The sequence below is a fragment of the Brachyistius frenatus genome, unplaced genomic scaffold (genome assembly GCF_029030835.1).
Source record: "Brachyistius frenatus isolate BFR_SWC_R1_liver_20210118 unplaced genomic scaffold, ASM2903083v1 Contig_64, whole genome shotgun sequence".
In the NCBI taxonomy this organism is placed as follows: Eukaryota; Metazoa; Chordata; class Actinopteri; family Embiotocidae; genus Brachyistius; species Brachyistius frenatus.
In genome coordinates this window covers 751,944-776,885 of record NW_027210663.1, presented here as the reverse complement: position 1 = coordinate 776,885, position 24,942 = coordinate 751,944, and the positions used below count along the sequence as shown (strand labels likewise).

The 24,942-nt window shown below is 42.5% G+C and overlaps 3 protein-coding genes across 4 annotated transcripts; 1 reads left to right on the top strand and 2 right to left on the bottom strand.

Annotated features, from left to right (window-relative positions):
- LOC138625604 (purpurin-like) lies at window positions 1–1,453 on the top strand. The gene is given in 5 exon segments (XM_069706621.1): window positions 1–129; window positions 609–811; window positions 813–952; window positions 1,040–1,252; window positions 1,382–1,453. Coding segments are annotated over 5 exon segments (696 nt in total). The 3' UTR covers window positions 1,393–1,453.
- Window positions 1,178–7,560, bottom strand: idua (alpha-L-iduronidase). The gene is made up of 14 exons (XM_069706620.1): window positions 7,222–7,560; window positions 6,659–6,799; window positions 6,417–6,499; window positions 6,114–6,221; window positions 5,644–5,739; window positions 5,186–5,388; window positions 4,777–4,956; window positions 4,470–4,686; window positions 4,142–4,351; window positions 3,917–4,038; window positions 3,608–3,733; window positions 3,252–3,328; window positions 3,005–3,105; window positions 1,178–2,909 (listed from the first exon to the last, which is right to left on the bottom strand). Exons 1-14 carry the CDS (start codon window positions 7,353–7,355, stop codon window positions 2,809–2,811), a joined length of 1,899 nt encoding a protein of 632 aa, XP_069562721.1. The 5' UTR covers window positions 7,356–7,560; the 3' UTR covers window positions 1,178–2,808.
- A 278-nt stretch (window positions 7,561–7,838) lies between these two features.
- LOC138625602 (poly [ADP-ribose] polymerase tankyrase-1) lies at window positions 7,839–23,091 on the bottom strand. 2 transcript variants are annotated; one of them, XM_069706618.1, is made up of 28 exons: window positions 22,478–23,091; window positions 21,657–21,881; window positions 21,210–21,305; window positions 20,641–20,677; window positions 20,237–20,312; window positions 18,714–18,734; window positions 16,937–17,031; window positions 16,768–16,834; window positions 16,034–16,220; window positions 15,723–15,844; window positions 15,323–15,414; window positions 14,936–15,014; window positions 14,652–14,823; window positions 14,386–14,465; window positions 14,147–14,292; window positions 13,743–13,908; window positions 13,016–13,235; window positions 12,621–12,730; window positions 12,203–12,391; window positions 11,517–11,763; window positions 11,241–11,386; window positions 10,985–11,105; window positions 10,775–10,872; window positions 10,169–10,243; window positions 9,854–9,959; window positions 9,532–9,718; window positions 9,205–9,361; window positions 7,839–9,086 (listed from the first exon to the last, which is right to left on the bottom strand). In XM_069706618.1, exons 1-28 carry the CDS (start codon window positions 22,935–22,937, stop codon window positions 9,000–9,002), a joined length of 3,864 nt encoding a protein of 1,287 aa, XP_069562719.1. In that variant the 5' UTR covers window positions 22,938–23,091; the 3' UTR covers window positions 7,839–8,999. The 2 variants fall into 2 exon arrangements, with proteins under 2 accessions (XP_069562719.1, XP_069562720.1); XM_069706619.1 differs by having other exon boundaries at window positions 11,304–11,386; window positions 22,478–23,085.
- Between the last annotated feature and the right edge of the window lie 1,851 nt (window positions 23,092–24,942).

Genomic DNA, 24,942 nt, shown 5'->3' with positions numbered 1-24,942 from the left:
ATGGGTTTTGCTAGAATGTACTTCCAAATCGTTGCCCTGGTGATGTTGTTCCTGGCCTGCGTGGAGCAGGGCCTGGCGACCTGCGTGGTGGACAGCTTCACAGTGAAAGAGGACTTCGAGCCCCAAAGGGTGAGTCTACAAATACTTCCTTTTGAAATACTTATAAATCCATTCATAGATGAATCCAGAATTGATAAATTCTGCGACATAGTCAACAACGAACTTAAGTAGTAAGTTGTTTTTGTTTGAATTAATGTAACTTGACATATAGCCTGATATAATTGGCAGTAATAATGCTGTATAGGTTCAGGACAGGAAGATCGCACACTTGTTAACAAGTAGGAAAACCATATTTAACAAGAAAAGAATGATCAACATCCTCCATATAAACTAGGACATTATCAGCATCCAATAAAATATAACATTATATTCTGTGTACTATGGTGGGGATCTCAGGTCTCAGCAATTTGTCAATTTCATCATAACTGCTTGTGCACCCACACACACAAACAACTTTAACTTCGTTGTGCTGTTTATGTGCAGATACAGTCTACTGAGAAAATGCCTATTAACATAATCTCTATATTTATCTTTTATTTCTCCGACAGTATGTCGGAAAGTGGTACGCTCTGCAGAAGAAAGATCCCGAGGGTCTGTTCCTGCAGGACAACATCTCTGCTGAGTACACTGTTGGTGATGATGGTGCCATGGTGGCTTCCTCCAGAGGCAGAGTCACCCTCTTTGGGTGGGTACTCGTGACTGTGAGATGTTCGCATATTTAAAAAAGGTTTCCATTCCTGCTTACAAATATTAATTTTCTATCTCTACTTGACATCCAGCTTCTGGGTTGTCTGTGCCGACATGGCTGCTCAGTACACAGTGCCAGACCCCGGCACCCCCGGCAAGATGTTCATGAACTACCAGGGACTGGCCAGCTACCTGTCCAGCGGCGGTAAGCCCGCTCAGGTCTACACACACATTCTCGGAGTCCCGCTCCTGACAGCAGCTGAGGCTAACTTCCCCTACTCTGCTTCTCTAGGTGACAACTACTGGGTCATTGACACCGACTACGAAAACTACGCCATCACCTACGCCTGCCGCGTCCTGAAGGAAGATGGAAGCTGCGAGGACGGCTACTCCCTGGTCTTCTCCCGCAGCCCCCGCGGCCTCCCCCCAACCATCCAGAGAGTCGTCCGCCAAAAACAGGAGGAAATCTGCATGGGCGGACAGTTCCAGCCCGTGCTGCAGTCCGGTATGTAACGAACAGACACACAGTGACCAAGCACCTTGACTTGCACTTAAAAAGATTTCGTAAAAGCGGGTGTGCAGAAACCTTGACGAGCATTTAAACTCATCCTTCTTCCTTCTCTGTTTTCAACAGGAGCTTGCTAAACTGGAGTTTGTTGAGCAGCCCTTCATTAAACTAGATCGATCATCTTCCCCAAGATGAAGACAGAGCTCTTCTCGGCAGAATAATCCTGTAACGCTATGATTAGCTACGTTCCAACATCATAGGAGGAAGTTATTGGATGAATCCAATCCAAAAAAAAAAATCAACACTGCCAAGTTGAACAAAAAAATTTCAAGCCAAATCCACTGAAAAGTATGACTATTTGAATGAATGTGATAATGTAACCAGCTGTACAGTACTGCCACACTGATGGGAAACATCTGCACTGCAATGGTGACAATAAATTTTGTAAAGAAACTTGCTGTTGTCCTTGTCTTTGTAAAAACTTTAGTGTAATTCAACTTTACTGAAATGTTTCAAGTATAAATTTTTTTTAATATAACACAATGAAAAATCTCCTTTCATTGTCCGGTGACATATATATTGACATAATATCATTAAAAGATTAAAATCAACATGAATTGCAAGCAGTCACAACGGGGTCCAAAAACCTGCACAATCTGAACCTGAAGCCACGACAACCCAACGGGAGTCTCCAACAGAAAGTCCGACGCAGAGCAACAGGGGTTGTTCTGGGGGTCTCGTGACAAGATCGAAATCAACAATAAATTCAACCAACAACTAACTTACAAGTATCCCTTTTGTATCCAACCCTGATATATCCAATTAATCTGTGACACAGACCTCTATTGTTGTCCAAAATTATTCTGAACTAAATTACAAAGTGTGTATTAATCCCCGGCCAACAATAGACCCGTACACATGTAAAAAAAATTAATCTATTTGAGTAATATTTGCAAGAAACTGGAGTCCAGCTGTTTTAGGAAATCATCTAGCATTTTTTTTTTTTATGAAACTATATGTTTTTGTACCTTTTTTGTAAGTTTTCTGTCTTCAATAAAAACCAGCAGGCTTCAAGCTGATTTGTAAAGTAGAGCGACTGACTGACACATTGTTGGGTTTATTATTTTCTCAGGATTTAATAACAATCAACACAAACATAAAATATAGCCAGCGAGAATGTTTTTTTTAATCCAAAGGTCAGAATGAGTCAGCGCGTACTTGATGCTGTAACGGAGTTTTAAAAGGTTTCCACAAAGGCAGCATGTGTTCAATGTCTTTATCTCCACAGTGAAGGCAGGAGAGCTGCTCATGTTTGCTAATCCTGTTCAGTCACTTGTATTTACTGTTCATAAAGTGGTCTGCTTGCAAAGGAGGGAAATTAAATAACCCAGTCTTTGAAATTACAGCAATGACTATATTCTGCTTCTGTAATATTGTCAATAAGACCATTATATATGCTTATAATGGGACTGTGTAGAACTTAAACTAATCAATTGCAAATGACCCGGTGAATAATCAGCACATTGATCTGTAGCAGCAGACTTGACTTTGGTCTACTGGTCCTCCAAATACCTCTCAGGCAGCGAGTCCGGCCCCGGCCTTCCCCAGTAGTCCACAGCTCGAACTCTGTACAGACCGCCAACCTCCTGGTCCACTACAATACACAACATGGAACATGATGTTACTTCAATGGCTGGATATTAACATATTCAGTAGTCTTAAAGACAAAAAGACATGCGGACGTGTTACCTGGCGAGTAGACATAAGCGGTAAAAATGGTGTCCTGGGGATTAATTCGGACGAATTTCTTGAGGTCTGAAGAGAATTCCACTTCAAACGTCTTGATGCATCTGCAAAGTATAAAGTAGTGAATTCATGATTTCTTGTTGATATTAAAAGTCGCCTAATCTTTCAGAGGACAAAGCAAAACAATGCATATTCCATTATTACACAGAGATGAAATTTGAATGGAGAAGCATTTTAAACGTGCACCTACTTTGAGTCGACACAGTGGTCAGACCAGATAATAAGGACTTGGCCTTTGGTGATCCTGATGAAGCGTAATCCATTGACCTGATATAGTGGTATAGTGAGGTGTAAAATTATATGCAATAAGAAAGACGACATCTTCATTTAAGAGACAGGTGAGCATCAATATATGATGATGATACTTGATGTTTGAATTTTTCAGTCTTGTCCCTCAAAATAATTTTAGCTGATCTCCAATTATCTCCTACACATTATGACAGTAAGTAGACAGTCTAGAGATTATGGACCTCACGATGGCGGTGGACTGAGGCCCGTGCAAACGAAGAGATTTTAATTTAAAGTATTTGCTGTGTCGGTACTGACCTGGTCTGGCACGGCTTTGGGCCGAGCACAAACGTGTATGAGGAGGACGGAGGGCACAGACAGCTTGGCTTTCAGAGTCAGCGTGTCCCCCGCGGGAACTTCCCACGGCCCTTCGGTACGAGGGTCCTGACACAATAACACATCAGCGGTGGGTCACAGCAATTCTCAAAGCACTTTCCAGACAACAGAAAGCCTGAATACTGCAGATCAGCCACATCAGCTCTGCCTTAAAGACGCCCTGTTGAGTTTTCTCATTAACAAATGTTGCATTAATACTCAGCGTGCGCACCGTTGAGGTCTCCTGTGTACCTGCACACTCCTGATGCGTCTGAACTGCTCTGCCGTGGGGTAGTCGGGGCTGCCCATGCTCTGCCACAGCTGGTACGGGTCGGTTACATTATTGTCCATGTAATATATGACATACAGAAGACCTGGAGAATAAACAAACACATAGCAAAGCAGGACTGAAACGAATCATTCACTCTTAAAAATCTAATTGTCGTGAGTGATCCGACCGTATTCTGTTAAACGTACTTTTTTGTGCAGCCAGTCCTTGAAGTGAGACGGTGACATCGTCAGTGTCGGCGGAGGTGCTGTTGTCGTCACTGTTGTAGACCAGCACTGCTGCCTGCCAGCTGTCGGAGCCGCCCGGCATCACGGGCTTGTGGCTGCTGGCGAGAACTCCCACCGTGCCGTTGCGGCTTCCTGCCGAGTTCAGAACCCGAGCCAAGATCTGGGTCTCTCCTTAGATTAGAATCACACATACGGGACAGCTACTTTAGAAAACAAAAGAAGTAAATGCATCAAACCATCACCCCGAGGCACACACTGTTCACGTGTTCTAGAGTAAAGAGCGCGTCACCCAGCAAAGCCAGCAGGCCCATGACGGTGAGGACCGGCTTCCTGATGAGCTGGACGTGAGGTGGCTGCGTGTTGTTGACCTGGAAGCGGGCGGTCAGCGTGCGCTGGGTGAATTGGTGTGGGTGGTAGCTGAGGAAAGCGTTGTCGTTGCTCAGCAGGGTGTAGTTGATGGTGCTGTTCTGGTCTGCTAGCAGCAGATCCTGATGCTGGTTTATTACCTGTGTGAAGAAGCAGAGAAGAGGTTTAATCACCATCCGGTGTTCAAACGGGATTTTTCAGGCTGTGGGTTTTGTGTCTCTTCACATCACCTTTACTACCATCGCAGCGTAGGTAACATCAGCCCTCCACTCCTGAGGTCTGGACCATCCCACCAGAGGATCCGCCTCATCATTGTAAACAGGGAGGCTGCGGAAGCGGGGGAAACACTCCTGGATCTCCCCTACTGTCTGGATCTCCTGCTGGAGGATGGGCAAGGAGTAGCCTCCACCCTGAAGGACGAAGACAGAAACTCAGCTTACATCAGTTTTACACTTGATTAAACACGTGAATTTATCAATAAATACAGTTTTATAGAAGATTTAAGGAATGGCGCTTTCACTTAAATAGCAAATTGTTATTCAAAATGTTATTCGACAGGTAAAAAAAAACATCTTTTGACCACGACTGTATTTGTTTTCTATATGTTGTAGGTTTTCTCCGGGTCCTAAAGAAACCCACCTTCTTGTGCAGGGCGATGTAGTCGATCCTGACGGCGGTCTCCCCGGTGAAGTAGTTGGTGCCGTTGTAGCAGTGCTGCAGCAAGGCCCAGCAGTACGGGGAGTGTGGCGGGGGATGGCAGGAGTCCCCTGGACCTCCAAACCTCAGCAGACTGCTGGCAGCACGCAGACCCTCAGAACAGGCATCATAGTAGTTTAGAAAGCCTAAAGACAAGTTTGTTATTACACTAAAGGAACTACAGACCTGCTGACGGTCAGTGTTCTCGAAACGATAGTTTTACAAAATAAAAAAAACTCAAAAAGATTTAAGTTGAAACAGCTGTCAGACTGCAAACTAAAAACTCTCCACTGAAACAGAATTACTCATGAAGAGGCGTTCATATTTATAGGACCCGCTGTTGCAGGCAAAAATAACTGATAATACATTGAAATACCGGGTGACACGTATAACGGGTTTACCTTGAATTGACACGGAGACATTATCGAAGTCATGGTTGTTGGGCTCATTCCACGTTTCAAAGTTCCACTGCGAAACTCTTCCGAGGCCATATCGGTCTGAAATTTACAATCAATAATCAACGGAAAAACAAACAAAAAAACATAACAGAAATCAGTAGCAGGGTCTTACGGTGCAAATTAAGTTCGTTTTAGTTCACTTATTGATAAAACACAAAAACAAGTTTCAGATGACAAATTGAATGTAAAGCAATCTATTTCATTTAGTTGTAAATTATCAGTAAAACGTAAATCAATATAAATCAAGCCTCACCCACCCAAGTTTAAAAAAAAAAAATATTATTCATCCAACATTTAATTTACAACTCGTGTATTTTCTTTAAAATTCAGTTTCATTGGACATAACTGAATGATATGGAGTATGCACAACATACAGAACAATCACCGAACAATGGCAGCCAACGCTCACTCACCGATGTACCTCTTGGCGATGAGATAAACCAGATTTCTCCACTCGACCACTTGCGATTTGTCCTCAAAGTCAGTGAAGTAGTTTGAGACACTGCCCATCAGCTCAAAACCTAACAGACGCAAGAGAGAGCAGTGAAATTACATTTGACCTGCACATTGTATTTGTACTCTTACATTTACATTTATAATTTAAGTGCAGTTTGGCTAGTGAATTATTGGACTCCACCAAACTGGAGGCAAATTTATATCGCGATGAAAACACTGTAAAGATCGACAACAAATATAAAGTGATTGTAGTAAAGTACCTGGTTGGAGTCCATTGATCCACAAGAGCTCCATCAGCTGGTCCAGTTTAGTGAAGTTATACCGAGTTTGTCCTCCAATATCTCTGCAACAACAAAACTTGGATCATTTATCGTGAGTGCTCACAAAACCTGATAATCACACTGTATGTCATCTTCAGACTAGAAAGTCTTACTTTATCCTGAGTGTCTTCTTTCACATGACTAATGTTATGTCCACCGCGGCCTGCTCGTGTCACACTTACTGTGCAGTGACCAGCTCCAGCATCCAGTGTATCCTGACCTGCTGGATCCCTCCGTGAGGAACTGAGCCCACATAGGCCAGATTCAGCTGCTGGTCGATGCTCAGGTCAAACTGGTGGGCCTGGGTGTGAGGGAGTGGAGGGCTGGACACACACACACACACACACACACACACACACACATAAAAAAAAAACAGTTTCAAAAACGTGTTTAACTTTGTGATGTGATATTGACGATATGTTTAATATACCAGCTTGTTCATGAAGTGTAGCCAACTAAGACTTCAGATAGTTATGGGATTTCATTTGACAGCAATTTAGCCCTGAAAATGTACTGAGAAAAGACTTCGCCAATCTCCGTAGAAAAAGTATAACATTTTGAAACATCTAGGAATTGTTAAATATAAGCGTTTGTTGTAAAATGCCAGACTAACCATAGAGGTGTTCTGGTATATTCGGCATAAAAAATAAACCTTCACTCATAACTCCAATGAAAGAAAAACCCCGACTTTCTGATTCAAATGTGTTGATCGCTCGCTGTAAGGGCGGGTTTAAATCCGACTAACCAGAAACCGGTGCTTCTCCAGAAGTGTTTGAGATCTCCTGTTGGTCTTCCCACATCGACTGCGATCAAATACGAAGCGCCTGAAGCTCCGTAAATGTTCAGGACCGAAGCTAAAACAGAAAAAGTTGTCCACATCGTGTCCGCGACCGGACGTGACAACTTTGCACGTCGCGCGACCTTAAACTGCGATAAATACGACGTGGAATAAAGTCCGAGGGCTCAACTTCACCCCCGACGTGCCTTAAACGTTGTAGGTGAGAAAAAGCACGAAGAAGCTCAGCCATGACTCACTCCGACGAGTCTTAAAACACAACAAAACAAACGCATCTCAAGGGAGCTAGGTAGTTGCGGTCACATGAGCGCGATGACGTATATCTCGGGCGACATTGTTGTTGTTTTGTTTTTGGAAGCGAAGCCTGGTTCGTAAAGTAGAGCAAATTATTTTCCTTCTCAATCATTTTCTTGTAGGTTAAATTGAATTATATCGGAATAATTACCTCGTTAAAACTTGTACCCGTTTCTCGTCGTTTTACATCGAATCCACAACTTAATTCGTTTCATGTTATGTAAAAACTTGCATCCAGAAATTGGTCAGACCGTAAGAATAAATGTTAAACAAGCTGTTAATGGGACATTTATTTAAAAAAAAAAAAAAAAAAAAAAAAAATGGGAGAATCAAGAAGGCATGAAAGGAAAATTCAGATGTCATTTACAGTTTAACTTCAAGATACTGCTAAACAGCAACAGTTATACACAACCATTTACACAGCCTGTACAAATATTTTTTTTCCCGCAAATTTGCAATTTTTTTTAATTCAAAATAACTTAAATAGGTTTCTATGTAAAAGTGCAAATCCATATGCGTGGGATGTCTGAGTAAGACCATGGCGACAGAAAGGGTGCTGTGATGAGCTCACTGGCTGCAGGGTGTTCACTCGCAAAACATCACCAGCACTTATCAACATATCTGAACTCTAACTGTATGAAGAACAGCCATATATATAATGCTTTAATGTACAACATCATCTCGCGTAATTATGATGCCTTACATTGCACTGCTGAGCACGCCATCCTCTCTCATACAAACCGATATTGTAAAGTTGATAAAACGGTCTAAAATTTTGTGATTTGACAAGACAGCCCCGTCCAGCCCTGAATAAAACCACAAAAAAAAAAAAAAAAAAAACATTTCAGCTTAGTGTTTGTGGGTTGAAAGTTTGGGAAGTGGGCATTACAGCATAGGAACGACGCACTGTTACCTGTCTTGATAGTGTTAAAGGTTAGCATTAAAATCACAGTTACCTTCTATACAGGATGAACCCAAATATGGTGGGGTGGTATTAGTCCACAGGTTTCAGTTTGTGACAAGTGAGACAGTGTGAGTAGAGGTGGGAGGAGGGAAGGGGGAGACGGTAATTCTCCACAGTCACAAGGCAACAAACTGTTAATGCTGATACTTCAAGGTCTCTACAAGTATCCTGATTGGTGATGAGGAGAGGGAGGGAAGAAATACTGAAAGAACTAACCCACGCACGCTATTGGGCCTTACATGCTTCTGTGTTAACATGCAGCCGATGCAAGAAAAAAAAAAAAAAATACGTGTGTCATCACCATGAGTAGGAGAGTATTATACAGCATATCTCATGAAACTCTGGTCACCATGGGTTCTACTGGACAGAAGACTGGAAATGTGTTTGGTAAATAAAAAGGTATTTAGGCATTTGCAATAAAAAGGAGAAAATAACAAGCAAGAGTCCTTGTGTGTGTGACGTAAATGAACTACGACTTCTGCTCAGCTGCTGCAGCAGACTGAGCTGCGCTCTCCGGTTTAAGGATCTGGTAGGTGATGAGGTACTCCGGGAAGGCCTGAAGGAAAACATAGCGAGACCAGACAATGTTACAGATGTTTACAGGTGTTAGATGTTACAGGCTGCACATGATTTAAGGTGAAGACATTTTTCACACCGATATTTGTTGTATTTACCTGCTCTCCTCTGTAGATGACGTACTCGGCGTAGGCTAAGCCGTTAACGCTGGGCCGCCCGATCACTGAATGATGTCCCGGGGGCGCATGGGCCATCTTCATGGCACTGAACTGTAGGAAGGACTTCCCCAAAGTCACTCTGCAGAACAGCATTTGCCTGAAGAGTTCAGATGAGAGGAGAAAGCTCAGACAGAAGTGTCTCTTCCCACAACATTGCATGTAAAACAACAAACGGGAGCAAAGTTTTACCACCAAAACATCTTTCAGTGCTGCGGTCTAGTTCGAAACTGCAGTTTAAAATTTTAACTCGTGTCAGGTGACAGTTACCGGTGGCACAGGTAGCAGGACCGGTCTTTGTGCGTCGGGCAGCCCGTTCCTCCACCGATTCCGTAGACGTACTGATTGCTCTTTGAGGAGTTCTCTGCAAAGTAGATCCCGGCTCCAAACATCCCTCCTATGTAAGCGTGGCGCTCATCAAAGCCTTTGTGGATGATGGCGTTGATGAACGGGGAGCCTGAGGGAAAATATGACGTCAGCGGCAGAATGATGTACAGTAATCAACACGCTGAGCTTTCCACAAATACAAAAGTCATTCAAACTCAAATGAGACACGAATGATGCCAGATGGTGCGACGGTGGATGTGGTTACCGTGAAACAACATCCGCTCATTGTGGTGGTTGTGGTTCTCATCTGCGATCTCCTTCTGACGGTGGGTGTAACGTTCCCTCAGCTTCTTATTAACCACTTTCTGAATCTGTGGGGCACAACGTGACACATATCGAACAGGATGTCAGGAGTCCAGTTTAACACCAAGAATTAAATGCTGACTCGCGTACAGTACGCGAGGTCAAATTGCTGTAAGCATCAGTTTCCATTTATATCAACCAAAGAAAAAGATTAAAGTGGCTCAGTGTTTTGTAGATGATCAAAACAGACAAGTACAGAGAGATTCCTGGTTCAGACCTTGATGATGTTGTATCTGCTGAAGACACCACCGGCGTTGCCTCCGTCTCTGTGCTCTCTGATGGTGCTCTGCATCTGAGGGACACAACAACAACAACATAGTTTAATAGTCAGGCAGATTATCATCAACTATCAGCATACCATCTGCAAGCTTTTGCTGTTTTACTAGGCAGTTGCATGACCGGATGAATTGAGCAGAAGTGATGTTTGCATGCTTCTCTCTTAATGTTTGTATTTCCTAAAGAGGCTGCAAAATAACAGTTTTAGTTAATGTTAAAAAAAAAAATTCTGTCAAGATTTTTGTTTTTAGAAAACCCTGAGATTTTGGGAGGTTGTTTTCAACAAAGCCTTAAACCTTAAAATGTTTTCTACAGGGTGCCCGAGGCCTTGATGAGTTAAAGCAACTATTTGAAATGCTTATATGGAGAATTTGTAGCCTTAGTTTCATCGAACCATTGTACACTTTCAGAGATTATATTTGGCAAAGTGTTTATAGTTTATATAGATATTTAATGCCTGTTTAAAAGCAACAAGAAATAATTATTTGCAAAACCACGGCAGTTTAAACCACACCATAAACATATTTCAGATAGATGGTCGACTCACCTCCTCCTCCACAGACTGGTACTCCTTGTCGTCCGGGGCGAGGTCTATCAGGATGGTTCCCTGGCTGGCACAGTGGAATGTCAGGTATGGGTTGCCACCTGAAAAGTGAACAAAGTGTCAAGGCCCTATGTGTAAGGTTTAAAAATGGCCAATGTAGGCAACCCAACAGGTAGCGCAAAAACAGAAAACCTGTCCAGGATGTGTGCTCACCTTGCTGGCCGCCCAGCAGCCTCTCAACACCCTTGATAAGTTTGTGTCGGTGGCCATACGCATTAATTCCAATCTCCTTCAGCTCCTCGTGGCCCATGTCGACCAGCACGTCCAGGGTGATCTGGAAAACATGAACACCGCAACAGGTTGAGAAAGTTATACCAAACGGTAAAAACTACTCGAGTCTTACTGTATATTGTTGTTCTGTTTGTTTGAATTATCAAACTGCTATTTGAAGTAAGTTACAGAGGCCTACTTCACTAATGTTTTCTTTAAAAGAGGAAGGGACGTGTTCTACAAGAGCTTCTCTGTTACGGACCTGCTCCCTCTCAAAGATGTCCCTCAGGTGCTCCAGGCCCAGGCTCTTCAGGAACTGACTTATGTTCATGTCCAGCATTGCCACTGTAAAAAAAACACATTAGATGGAACTTTAAAAAAAAAAAAAAAAAAAAAAATTCTCTAACAGGAATTAACCATAAATTTAGTTTCTTTGAGTTTGTCCAAGTTTTCTGCATTGGTACAACAGACTTACATTCCCCTTCCTTGCGGTCAGTGCCTGTGGCCCCGTCTGCCACTCCAGAGGCGCCGGCGGAAGCGGCAGCAGCCAGCTCGGTGAGGGGCCCGGCCAGGTTGTCTATGCTGCTGGCGGCCGACAGACAGGAGGGTGTGGAGGCAGGGGAGATAACGGAGGCGCTGACCACTGTGGCCTGAGGCTTGAAGCAGCTGGGCAGGGCGTCGGGTGGCATGGCGTCCATCAGCAGGGCTCGGATATCGTCGGCCTGCAGAGACGGCAAAAAAAACAACAACACCTAGATGAGAGGAGGCTGATTTGAGCTCCAGTTGATTCGGTGATCAGTTTGAGGTCCCCGTTGATCAGTTTGAGGTCCCCGTTGATCAAGAGTATAAACCAAGTAATGTTTTATATATCAGATCTTCTGGGAAAAAGGAGAGAAATTCAATACGAAGCAAAATAGTCCCCGATAAAGAGGAGACGCATATATCATACAAAATCCAATTATTATGGACAATATAATACTCAGTCATTCTCAGCCTTAAAAAAAAAAAAAAAAAAAAAAAAAATCTGAAAAAGCTCATAACTAGATAAAATCTCAGTGAAAACAGGCTTTTCCATGTCATGATGTTTTACGTGATTTATCCACAACTTATCACAGTAATATCAAAGCTGTCCGTGTCTGCGTGCCTGACAGAAGCCCTTACCGTGGCCAGGTCCAGAGCTGTCTGGCCCTCCTGGTTCTTCATGGTGGGGTCGGCTCCATGAGCCAGCAGCAGCGCACAGAGCTGTGTGCGACCCTTCTGGGCTGCTTCGTGGAGGGGTGTGAAAGCCCATTTGTCTGTGGCATTCACGCACGTATTGTACTTGATCAGCAGGGCTGCAATGTCTACGTGCTGTGCCGAAGAGAGGCAACAGAGCATACGTCAAACTCTGAACTTTAATAAAATAATATAGAAGCAACATATAATTACGGGCAGCATTTATAGGGGCTGAAGGCAAAACCACCAACACAATAAATGTCTTAGTTTAAAGCTTTTTCCCGTAGCTTCAAGCTTCTGGAATGTGTAAAATGAAGCCCCACAGAATCTGTATTTGTTACGTGTTTATGTTGTTGAGACTGACCCCATAAGAAGCTGCATTATGAAGAGGGATAAGGCCTCCTTTGTCCTGGGCGTTGACATCGGCCCCATGCTCCAGCAGATACTCTGCCACCTCAAGGTTGTTGTAGCCAGCTGTAGAGAAGGAACAGGAATCAGATCAAGAAGATGTTCAGTCTGTAAAATACTGCGCAAGAACAGCACTTAAAATACTATCTTTGAAATATAATTGGGTTGTCTGGCTGAGCTCAAGATCTCTTGCAAGACAGACCTCAACAAATCAGATAGAAAAGAAACTTCTGGACAAACAAAAGCACAAAACATGCATGTAACTGCAGCTATACAGGACTTGAGAAAAAAAATAAATCTCTAAACTTCCCTGTGAATACCATATCAGGAGTGTTTGTTAGCAGCTCGTACCTGCGAGGTGCAGCGGTGTGGAGTTGCGTCCCTGTGTGTCTCTGCAGTTGATATTCTCTGGGGAGCAGAGCTTCTGGACTCGGGCCAGGCAGCCCTTCTTGGCAGCGTCTAACAGGGCGGCGTCACCTCTCAGCAGGTCCTGGATGTCAGTGTCTCCATCCTTCACCATGTCCAGCGGCATGTTGCCATCACGGTTCTTCTTGGATGGGTCAGCTCCATGCTGAACAGAAGAGCGGGAGGGTTTTAAAGGCACTAGTTTCTGTTGTTGTGACCCACGTTCCCCTCACGATCATCATCATAACAATAACACAGGACACAACTCAAGAGAGGTGTGGAAGTTTCTTGATTTCATGCTACATCGATATGTGCACAAAAATATTCTACATTGATGCAGTGACAGAACATAATCGCACAAAATTATAGCCCAGCGTTTCCAGTACTTAGGCTCAACTCCTTTAATAAAATCAGTCAGTTTCAAATATATATCAATGCAATGACTAAGTGGGGACAAGGGGCTTCTATGTGCACAACCGCCTCAGCTAATGTCTACGGACAGCCTGCCTGTGAGGCGTTTAGGGGACGTCTGTAAATTGTAGCTATCATGTAAATCGTGCAATCGAATTGCTGACAAGTGAATTGTCATCAATCGTGAGGCCAGCGAAGAATCAAACCTCTGAAACTGAATGTAAAGCACGACTTGTGACATATGACAGTAACAGATCCTCACTTTGAGCAGCAGTTTGCAGATCTCATATTTTCCTTTGGCTGCAGCCTCATGAAGCGGGGTGAACTTCCAAAGGTCGGCCACGTTGACCGAAGCCCCGTGTCTGACCAGCAGCTCAGCCACTTCGTAGTGACCATAGGAGCATGCGTTGTGGAGGGGAACCAGACCGCTGGAGGAGGAACAAACAGAAGTGAAAAACTCCACATCAGAAGGAAGAAGTTATGTGCACGTACTTAAGACATTATATTTGTGTTTACGGCAAAAAACAAAACAAAAACATAAAAATACAAAAATGCAGGAATCAATACATGGCTTGTTAAAAAAAAAAAAAAAAAAAAATTTTGATTTATTCATTAGATTGTCTATTTAATCAACAGATACAGTAAGATGGTAGTTAAAGAACTCACCCCTTGTCTTTGGCATGAACATCGGCTCCATGGTGTAGCAGGTATTCGACAACAGCCACTCGGTTGTAACCAGCTGCAAAGTGGAGAGGAGTGGAGTGGCGGCCCTCCAGGTCCCGGCAGTTTACATTCTGGGGGGTGCAAAGTTGCTGTAGTACACAGAGACAGTATCATAATTAGCAAATCACCCGAGTGGTATCAAGCCAGGCATGTAACGTCTACATCTTCTCTAGTTAGCTTACTTGCACTGTGTCCAGATCTCCTGCTTTGGCTGCCTCTAGAAATCTGTAGTCCACATCAGAATTACGTGTGGGAACATTTTCTGGGGAAATAAGGAGAGGAATTCAATACAAAGCAAAACAGTCACTGTCAAAGAAAACCCACTTACATCATATGAAATCCTATGATCAGTTTAAATCGTTTGACTATGACAAAATAGATTCTCTTGGAAAAGAAAAAAAATATTCATTGTCATTGGTAGACTGTAAAAATCAAACAAAGTGTTTACCATTCAAAATCTGTTGTACAGCCTCGTTACCCATCTGAGCAGCGGTGAAACCCTGCAGAGACACGATGGAGGGGTCGGCCCCGTAGCTCAGCAGCAGCTTGCAGGTTTGGATGTGACCAGCCAGCGCCGCCCTGTGAAGAGCTGTCTGACCTAACGTGTCCACAGCGTTCACCTGGAGTCGGAGGAGGGGCAAGTTAAGTCTCAGCAACACATGCTTTTAACTCTCCGACATCCCATTTTCCAATAACATTTCACATCCGGAAGATGAAAATGGAAAAACCAACCTTCGCGCCATGTTTCTGCAGCACCTCCAGGATATCGTTGTGAGCTCTCTCGGCAGCGACGTGCAAGGGAGTCATGAAGCTAAAAGACACAGCAAACAGAAAGTTATCACTGTTTATGTTACAATCCAGACCAGTGCCGTTGCTTTTATTTTATTTTAAATGTCACTACCTCATTTCTTCTCAGCACTTACCGAGCTCTAACATACAACTACTACTTTATACGTTTTTATCTCCTTTACTTGAACCTTACAACAGTTTGTTAAGCTTTTTATATCTTTTGAGATATAATTGGTACAAAAGATTGTAATTCCCTTATCTGCTAACCAATTTTAGTTTTGTAGTTTTATATGTACACAAAATATAAATACTTAAATGTTGTAGACTTACTCTTTGTTCTTCTCATTGATGTTGGCACCTTTACGCAACAACAGCTCAGTCACCTGCTTTCTCTTGGGGTGGGGGGAGGCCACAGCGCAGTGCTGAAATACACATGGACATTGGATTAGTCTGCAGGAATCTGAGTCAAAGATCTGCCAACAGCTTCTGAACATTTGCCAATCTGCAAAACCTACAGCCAATCACACAAAACTGTCAGTACTTCATTAATTATACAAAGCTTTGCTGGGAACATCACTTAATTCAACAGGTGACCCTGTTGTTCTTGTTTTTTTGGAATGATCAGGAAGGGAGCTCTATCAGTGCTGAAATGACTTTATACTTCATTGCTGCCCTCCATATCTGAACATGATCTTTAGCCTGAAAACTACTCAAAAGACTTGGTTCTGACCAGAGCTGTCTCGTTGGTTTGAGGATGTTTGAAGCTGATGATCTCCAGAGCCAGCGTCTTCTTCACTTTGGCCATGTCGGCCTCCCGGGCCGCCTGCAGCAGCGAGTGACCTTTGAACTCATCTAGATGGAAAAGAAAAAAGGTTGCATGTTCCACGGTCTGACAGCTTCTTATTTTAGTGTATTGATGCATTTTACAAACAAAAGACTAAAACTGATTTAGGTTTTTGCAGTCTTTTACCAACATTTTGTCTGTGTGAGTGAAGCGTTGCACAGTATTTTTTCAGTATTCTACTCTGAAGGGGAACTCACAGGTGAGCCTCTCTTTAAGTTCAGGAGTGGGGGCCATGTCCACGGCGCTCTTGCTGTGACAGTTCAGCAGGGTGGGATCGGCCCCGTGGCTCAGCAGCAAGGAGCAGACCTCCACTCGGTTCTTGGACGCCGCCTCGTGGAGAGGAGTGAACTGCCACAAGTCCATGGCGTTCACGCAGGCTCCATGCTGCAGAGAGAACCGCACGTCAGGGCACAGAACACGTACAAGGACGAGGAAAAGCATTTGTTTGCTTCTCACATCTCAGTGTCTGACAATATTAAAACGTGAAAAAAAAAAAAAAAAATTCGACAAGTGTGAATTGTTTTGATTTCAAGATCCTAATTAGTTCCTAGTTTTCATATTTGCATAAACAAAGTCCCATTTTATCTCTTACAAATAACATGCACACAGAGATATCCCCTTTTACTCTTTGAAAAAGTCTCATCCTGGAAAGGTTAACTTTTAAAATGCTATAGTTTCATGCTGTTGTAAGAGGAGATCAAAAACAATCTGAATTTGTTTCTATGACTATTTCTTGGTTGCAATGGATGAGTCAACTAATGTGGAAGACTAAAGACTGTCACGTTACAAAGCAATGAGTTACGCTCCTTCATATTCTGAGACGTGATTAATGATGCTTCTTTGACTTTGCTGTAAACACAAATCCGGAAAGTGCAACTTATATAAAAAAACAACAACAAAAAAAACTGGGATTTTTATTAATGTGTCTTACTTTAAGCAGAAGCTCCGTGACCTCAAAGTGACCGTATGAGCAGGCATTGTGAAGAGGAACCAGGCCACTGCAGGACAAGACACTCAGGTCAGTGTCATAAATCATGACTGAGGGACAAATAAATATTTTGTGTTTTTGTTTTCTGAGAAGAAAAAAAACCAAGTCTCACCCTTTGTCCTTGGCGTGAACATCAGCACCGTGCTGAAGGAGGAGCTGAACGATGCGAACACGGTTGTAGCCGGCAGCCAGGTGGAGGGGCGTCGACTGCAAGAGAGGGCAGCTTGTTAGCCACACACAGGCAGGTTTAACGCGTGCTGCCTTCGATGGCCACAGGAGCAAGCGGCTGATTAGGGCCAGAAGCAATGTGCTACGGCAGGCTATGCTTGGTGAGTTGCAGATGAATGGTGGATATGATGATGCAAGGTCAATGGAGTTTGTGGGCAAATCCGGCGACAAAATTCAGTTGCTGTCGGTACTGCGTCTGACCTGAGTGACAACAAGCAACTTGGACCTCATTATTCGTCTACCTCGACTTCCATATTATGAAATAACTGAAATAAAGTTTTCTTTGAGGGTTTGAAGGTTTAAAAAATAAGTATTGTGTAGTAAGATGGCATGAAGGAATCGACTAGTGCTGTTAGCAGTATTAAATTCAAAACAGCTGGGTTTGAGTTACGGTTGGGATACAATACCTGGATTCATTTATATCAAGTTCCATTTCTTAAAGTTGTTAAGTTTCTTTATTTCGTATTAATAGAACAGTAAATATATGTGGTGATCTAACTAAACATGTTTTTAATTTTTTTTTTTTATATATAAATAAAAATGTTTTGTGTGAATTTTATATCAGATTATTCATAACGGTTTTCTTAATTTAAAAAAAAAAAAAAGATTATTGAGGAATTTAATACCAATTTAGGTTTAGTAAAGTGGATTCAATACTGACTTCTGATTTGACAGAAAGCTATCGAATCCCAACCGTAATAGGATGCAGTGAAGCTACATAAAGCAGGTTGAGCGTTCGAGAAAGCGTCGCTGCAAGCTACAAGGAGATCAAATCAAATGGCTTCATTTCAGCCAAGAAAAATGAACGTTAGTGTAAGCAAAGCTGCAAATCCAACTTCAATGGCATTTGTTCTCTATTCAAAAGTCTAGCTCAGGTCAAGCTTACAATCAAAAGAAGGGACATCATTCATTTAAATTTCCATGCAGTGATATAAATATAAAACCCAGAAAGCCAAGTGTGAGATCTCAAGCCACAGTGGTAAAATCATGACAGTTGAATCATGGAGGCACCATTCAGTTTGGGATGACACGAGCAATCAGATGCAATCAAAAGTTATCACCATGGAGGGTAGCATAGCACTAGAATGACAGGTGAAATGTGGTCCATTCATTACTGCATACCAACTGATCCAACAGGGAACGTGAAGTAGACACAAATTTCACAGACACAAATCCAAGATTCGCTTGACAAAATGCAGAGGGGCAGGCCTTCAGGCATGCATGAGTGATCATTATCAGAAAAAAAAGAAGAAAAATTAATAAATTAAAAGCCAAATCTGACTTGTGAGCAAGTGATTGAAAGTTGGAGAATTGTGGGTGAGTGTGCAGAGGAGAGAGGACAGACGCTGAAGAAAGCAGGCAGTGGACATTTTGAGCTCCTCTCCAAATCCAAAAAGATGAGTCGTCACCATGACACCAACCCAACACACTCTCTCTCTCTCTCACACACACAAACAAACAAACAAACACACACAACAGAGGAGCATCAGGGTAGGATACATGAGTGACCCGTACACCCAGGTCAATGATGTGCAATTAACAAGTGACAGCCAGCTTATTGGTCAAATAAAAACAATGGATTAAAAAAAAAAAAAAGGAATAAAACAAAAGAAGATCACAACAGTGCATCAATCAAGTGGCCGTTATCAAGGTCAACTTACCAGCATTTTTTGTGATGTTGACTGATCGACAAATGTTGCCAGAGTCACACGGAAAACAAAACGAAACAAAAATTACAAAATGACAGTAGCTTTTCACAGCAATTCTTCTGACCCTTCAATGAAACACAGACCCCTCGCTATTAAATCCCTGTCTGAGCCGTCAAACATGGTTCAGGATTAAATGTGACACGAGGCCAGAGAGGGTGAACAGCTGGAGGGTGAGTGTGACTTCTGCTCCTCACTTTTCTCTGTGGCTTTGTGGAAAAGCAAGGACTGGTTAATGCCTGCTGGTTAAATCCCACACCACCAGGCTCTGAATATTCTGCAAAGGAGTGATACTTGTAACTGCTGTTGAAGAAATGGTGGTTAGGAGAGAATGAAAAAAACCAATATGATATGACATACTGTTAGCAATAATGTGTATATATATATATATATATATTTTCATAAAAAACAACAAGAAGGTGGTGTTTTTTTTGGGGGGGTAAGAATGGAAATATTTCTATAATTCCTGACCAAAACAGCAAAAATGGGAAGAACCCCCCCAATACATAGAAAAATAAATAAAACCAAAAACACCCACCCACATAAAACAGTGGGTGTAAATACTCCACTTCATTATGTGACGTGGGGATGAAATGCAAAAACGATCACCTAAATTAGCAACGTTAAATACTGACTACAGCTATAAGAGGAGTGTGAAGTGCGTCTTTGTAACATTAAACTTCAAGTCCACTCAACCACAAAGAGAAGACAAGAAAACACTGAATTTAAGCTAGAAATACAGTTTGATTACACTGTAAACAAGTCCTGATTACATGGATTGAGTTCAGAGAAAAAGAATACATGGACTCAAGTCTTGTTCTTTGATCTGAGCGGATGCTTGAGTATCTAAATAGTTTTCAAGATTACCAATAGCTTCGCTCCAGCATCAAGAATGGAAAAATTATTAAGGGGTGAGCAGAGACAATATTGTCGTCATGACACCGAGTCCAAACATGCTGAAAAAACAATTACAAAGAAGCTGAACTGTATGTAATGGAGTAGTGTGTCAACTTTAGTTCAAGAAAATAAATACAAAATCAATATGCCTAACTGACTGCATCCAAATACTGTGTTTTTTTTTTAAACAGTTCAAATAAAAACAAAATTGAACGATTAAATTCTGGATATACACATACTGTGGAAGATTAACGACTTTAAGGATGTTCTGATGAGTCACGCATGCAAAACAAGACAAAGTAAAACATCTAAGACATGTATGTTGCACAGTGGTTTGTCCCAGGTAACGTGGTCCCCACTAATACCCTCCCACAAATTCAATGACATAAATCCTCTTTCTACACACACCACACAAACTAATTCAGCTGTAATCAGGGTGTATTCCTTTACTCACACACTGTCTGACTCAAACCTTTGTGCTATTAATCAAGAGTGATTAGAAAACAGTATAACCCACACGTTGCGTCAAATGAAACATATCTGTCTGTTGCAATGTGGTGTGGTACTGGTGGTTCATTTACCTTGCGGCCGTCGCTGGCGTGACAGTTGACGTTTAATGGAGTCAGCAGAGCCATCAGCTTTTCTTCATTTCCACTCCTGTAGTTACAAGGTTTAAAAAGACAGATCTCTTCAATTATTCCACATCAAATTCACTATTTCCAGGGTTTTTAACAAAACAAAACAGGTTATTCCACAATCACATTTTCAATCCAGAGGCATCCACCAATAGGAAGAGCATTATACTGAGTGAAACTGATGTTTTGGTTCATTTATCCTGCATTTCATGGGTTCTCAGCTGTTAAATGTACACACAAAAGTGTACGACACACAACTGTACAGTAGTTTCTAACTTATGTGATGCTGTCAAACGACATGTCTCTCACTGTACCCAAACACTTCATGGTGTCACCACAGGTCCACTCACCTCGCGGCTTCCAGAAGTTCATCCTTCTTGTATTCACCTGCATGAAAACAAACACGCAGATCAGAACTTGGCACCACAAATATTTTCCATAAATTTTAGCATGAGATATAGCTTTTTGTGATTACGTAAGCAATTACTGCCCATGTTTGTCTGGTAAACTGTCGCCTGTTGCAATCATTTTGTATCAAAGGACTACCAGAACCAATTCTGCCAGTTGTTACACTTAGTTCAGGTGGAGAAGTCGGAGTATTGATAAAGAGAATCTGCATTTATGGCCGTTATTAAGCAAGTTGCTGCAGTTATAGCAAACCATTGTGGCAAAATAAATAAATGGAGGAAGGGGTCAGATAACCTGATGGTCTACAATGTTATTGCAGTAATCTGCAATTACAGTCACTGATTTCAGGACAGAATCATGTTAACCTTATGAATGCAGTTCATCATAAATTTACTACATTAAATGACAATTATGTACAAACGTAGGCTTTATTTTGTCCTTTATGCAGTCATCATTGGCTGTAAAAAAATTATTGTTAAATGTGAGAGATAATTAACCGAGACGGACTGACCGGTAAGAACAGCTTTTGCTGAAGGGTCAGCAAGATCCAGAGCAGACTTTCCGTCAGTGTTGCGGATGTTTGGATCAGCTCCGTGTTGGAGTAACACTATATGAAAGAAAAGGAGATAAAGAAAATACTGTTCATGTTCCCGTGTTGCATTACACAACAGACTGAGCATTTTGAAAACAGCTAGGTTGGTTAAACAGCAGAGAAATTGAACACGAAACAATAAAACACAAACATTTGACAACAGAGGAAAAACAGATCTTGAATGAATTAAAACAGACCAATGAATTAAAATGACTGCCCTGCCAGGTTTGTATATCCATCGAGGAATCTGTCTGAGAACCTAAATTCAAACTAAATGACCGAAAGGACTACAAACAGCCTGAAAAATAAAAAAAAATTCATCGCAGATATTCTGAGTCGCCTGTCCTTGAACATGGGATTCCTCACCAATGCACACATCGATCTTCCCCTTGATGGCAGCCTCATGCAAGGGAGTGTAGTTCCAGTTGTCTCTGGCGTTTGGGTCTGCGCCTTGACACAAAAGGAGACTGACAACTTCTGCGTGTCCAAAAGAGCAGGCGTTGTGCAGGGGGATGAGGCCTCCGTCGTCCCTGGCGTGAACATTGGCTCCTGTCTGCAAGAGGTGCTCCACCACATCCTTTCTACCAAAACCTGAAAGAAGGGTGAAAATGCATTAAAAAAAATAAATAATAATAATAAAAAAAATTCCCCATCAATATTAAGTGAGCAGTGTGGCACAGATAAACAGAAAATATAAATAGCCTGGCAACACCGTCAAATATCTGTATCTGTAAAATCCCATCAAAGACATCTTTTATTTACGTCCATGACATGATTTACATGTCAGCTGAGTGTTTGCGTAAATCTTTAGCTCGAGCTTACGACAACCGAATACATAAAACATAACATCGTGTTGTTGTAGTTACAGAAAAGGACACCAAATATTTATTTTAGGCTAAATTGGAGGCGGTTTTGCGTTTCCTCGCTTTACGTGACGACGGCTACCCGATAAACAAATTGGTTTACAGCGCGTCGACTTAGCTGTTAGCACTGCCGCGCTATCATTTCAGACGTGATCAACTCCGCTTAAAATTTAAATGTTAACATCGGGAGAGCAAATTACTGGAGAACATGTTCGTACTAAACACCGTCGACCGAAACACAACAACGACATCGAGCCGGCCGTCCGCGTTTACGCCTGCTGGCAACGTGATCGCCGCCGTAGCATTAGCTTAGCTCGTCGTTACCCGCAGCGAAATGAAGGGGAGTTGATTTTCGACCGGCCATGTCCTTCGCGTTCACGTTCACCGAGTCGACGAGTCTCTTGACTCTGGATACGTCCCCGTTACGACAGGCCTCGAACAGCTCCCTGAACGCCCCGCCGATTCCGCTGCTGCCGTCCGTGGGACTCGGGGCTCCGGATCCGGGGCTCGAGACGCCGCTGCTGCTGCTGCCGCCGCCGCCAGAAGTCGTCGTGGTGGAGCTCGCGCTGCTCGCTAGGACCGGGGCCGGCGGGTCCGGAGAGGCCGGGGCCGTCTCGATCCCTCCGCTGATTTCCCTCTCATTCTCCGGGGCTCCGACGGCCGCGGTGAGCAAAGTCAGCGGCGGAGAGGCCTGAGGCGCGCCCGACAGAGAGCCGTTTCTCGGCGGAGACTGCAAAGTATTCTGCTGTTGTTGCTGCTGCGAGGAGCGACGAGACACCGCCATTACAGCAGCTCTCAGGCGACAATATAAAAGCTGCTCCTCCTTTCCGGTGAAAGTGGTCGCGTTTCCGGTCAGCTGTTTGCTCTTCAGTGCAGAAACCCTCGACTTGCTGTTGTTTTTTTCCACGCTTGTTTCTGTCTGTGTGCGTTGTTTGTGTTCCACCTTGGAAATGTTGATTTCCTTGCGTCCAAACTTAATTATCATGTCACCCTCCTCCTCCTCCTCTTCCTCTTCCTCCAAACAGGCAAATATTTACCTCAAAACTCCCTCTGCAGAGCAACTCAAGTAGATTGAAAAATATTGAAAAGATAACTCATTTTAATTACATTTTAAGATTTATTTATTTTTTCCTCTTTATTTGACAGCTAAAAGAGAGAAAGGGGGGGAATGTTTCTCTCGCTGCCTACCAGGCAATCATTCTCAACAATGACATTGTACTCACAGAGGTAAGTGGTAAGATAGTACAAATAGGGTGAATAAACAGATGACTTATCGACAACTTGTCTACATATTTATCCGTTCATGCTTTTTTTTTCTTTAATTCAAATGAAATGATCAGGAATTGAATCAGAGAGAGGAGTTCACTGTCTGGACTCACTGCCAGCATAGTTCAGTTTCAGGGCTTCGTCCTGGTCAGACTTGCTCTCAGGGATGCACAAAGACATCAGCTGCTGCATCACATTGTCCAAGTCCTGCCAATCACACGTTTATTTCATTGAAACATGACAGCATCAACTGAACTGACGTCAACACTGCATAATAATGCAGATCAGATCAATCAAACAGATGCATGACAACAGACGTGAGATGACTGGTTACAAACCTTTGACTCTACAGAACCAGTATCCGTGTCAGAGTTGTCAAAACGTGGGAACAACTCATGTGCAGAGACTCCTGAATGCTTCTCTCTCTTAACAAAGTCTTGATACTCCTGCCAGTCACATGTTTATTTTAGTAAAACGTGACATTTCATGAGTTGGCCAATATTTGCTCTCAGATCAGTTATTCTAAAGCAGTAAGCTACTTTGAGATAACTGATGTCCCACCTTTAACTCTTGTGACAACCGACACTTCAAGGCCTGGATGGTGTTGTCTTTGGACTCCAATAGGTCCTACAGGTAAAAGCACACTTTTAGATTTGGTCTTGTACAACAACAACAACAACAATAACAACACCCAACAGCAGCAGCAGCTCACACACAGCTATTTATAAACATTATATTAGAAGCAACACTGAAAGTTTCAAGCACCACCAGTGACCTCCAGAGGCTGCAGTGTTCATTGAACTTCACAGATTTTAATAGGTTTTGGGAACCAAATTTACATAGTGGAGACCACTGGCACTGGGTCAGGTCAGGAGATTTTTATAAAAATGACTGAAGTCTGACTACTGACTGAAGCCTCCAACAAACATATTCTCCATAAATACAGTCAAGAAACCTGAAACCAAAAACAGTGTATTAACATTGTGTAACGTTGTAAACCTCCTCAAACACAGTGATACTCCAAATCTGCATCTTGATCCCGAATGAAAACGTTCACGATGACTTTTCTGAAGGTGGAATTCAAATGGCCTTTGCATATCACAGTAAGATAAAAACAAAACTAAATCAAATGCCAATTGTGAGGACATATAATATGTTGATTAAAAAAATCACTCATTTTTAAAGCATTGAGTATTAACGAGGAGAATTTTTGAGTGTCCCTGAACGGCTTATTCAGATTCAACCACAAATCGGACCAACTGAATGTTCTGCTCTCAGTTCTTAACCCTCCAATAATCACCGAGGTCACTGGTTCCAACTCTTTCAGTTTTCTGGACCAATCTTTTTTTTTTCTCGGTGAAATGCGTGGAACTGGTTCTTGATAAGGCACCAGCACTGTGTCAATGGAGGAGGGACAACAGTGATGCCTAAAATGATCAGACATCACTATAACATTATCGGACTTATTTTCCTTTTACAAACTCAACTCCTACACTGAACACATTATACAACCGATTTCACAG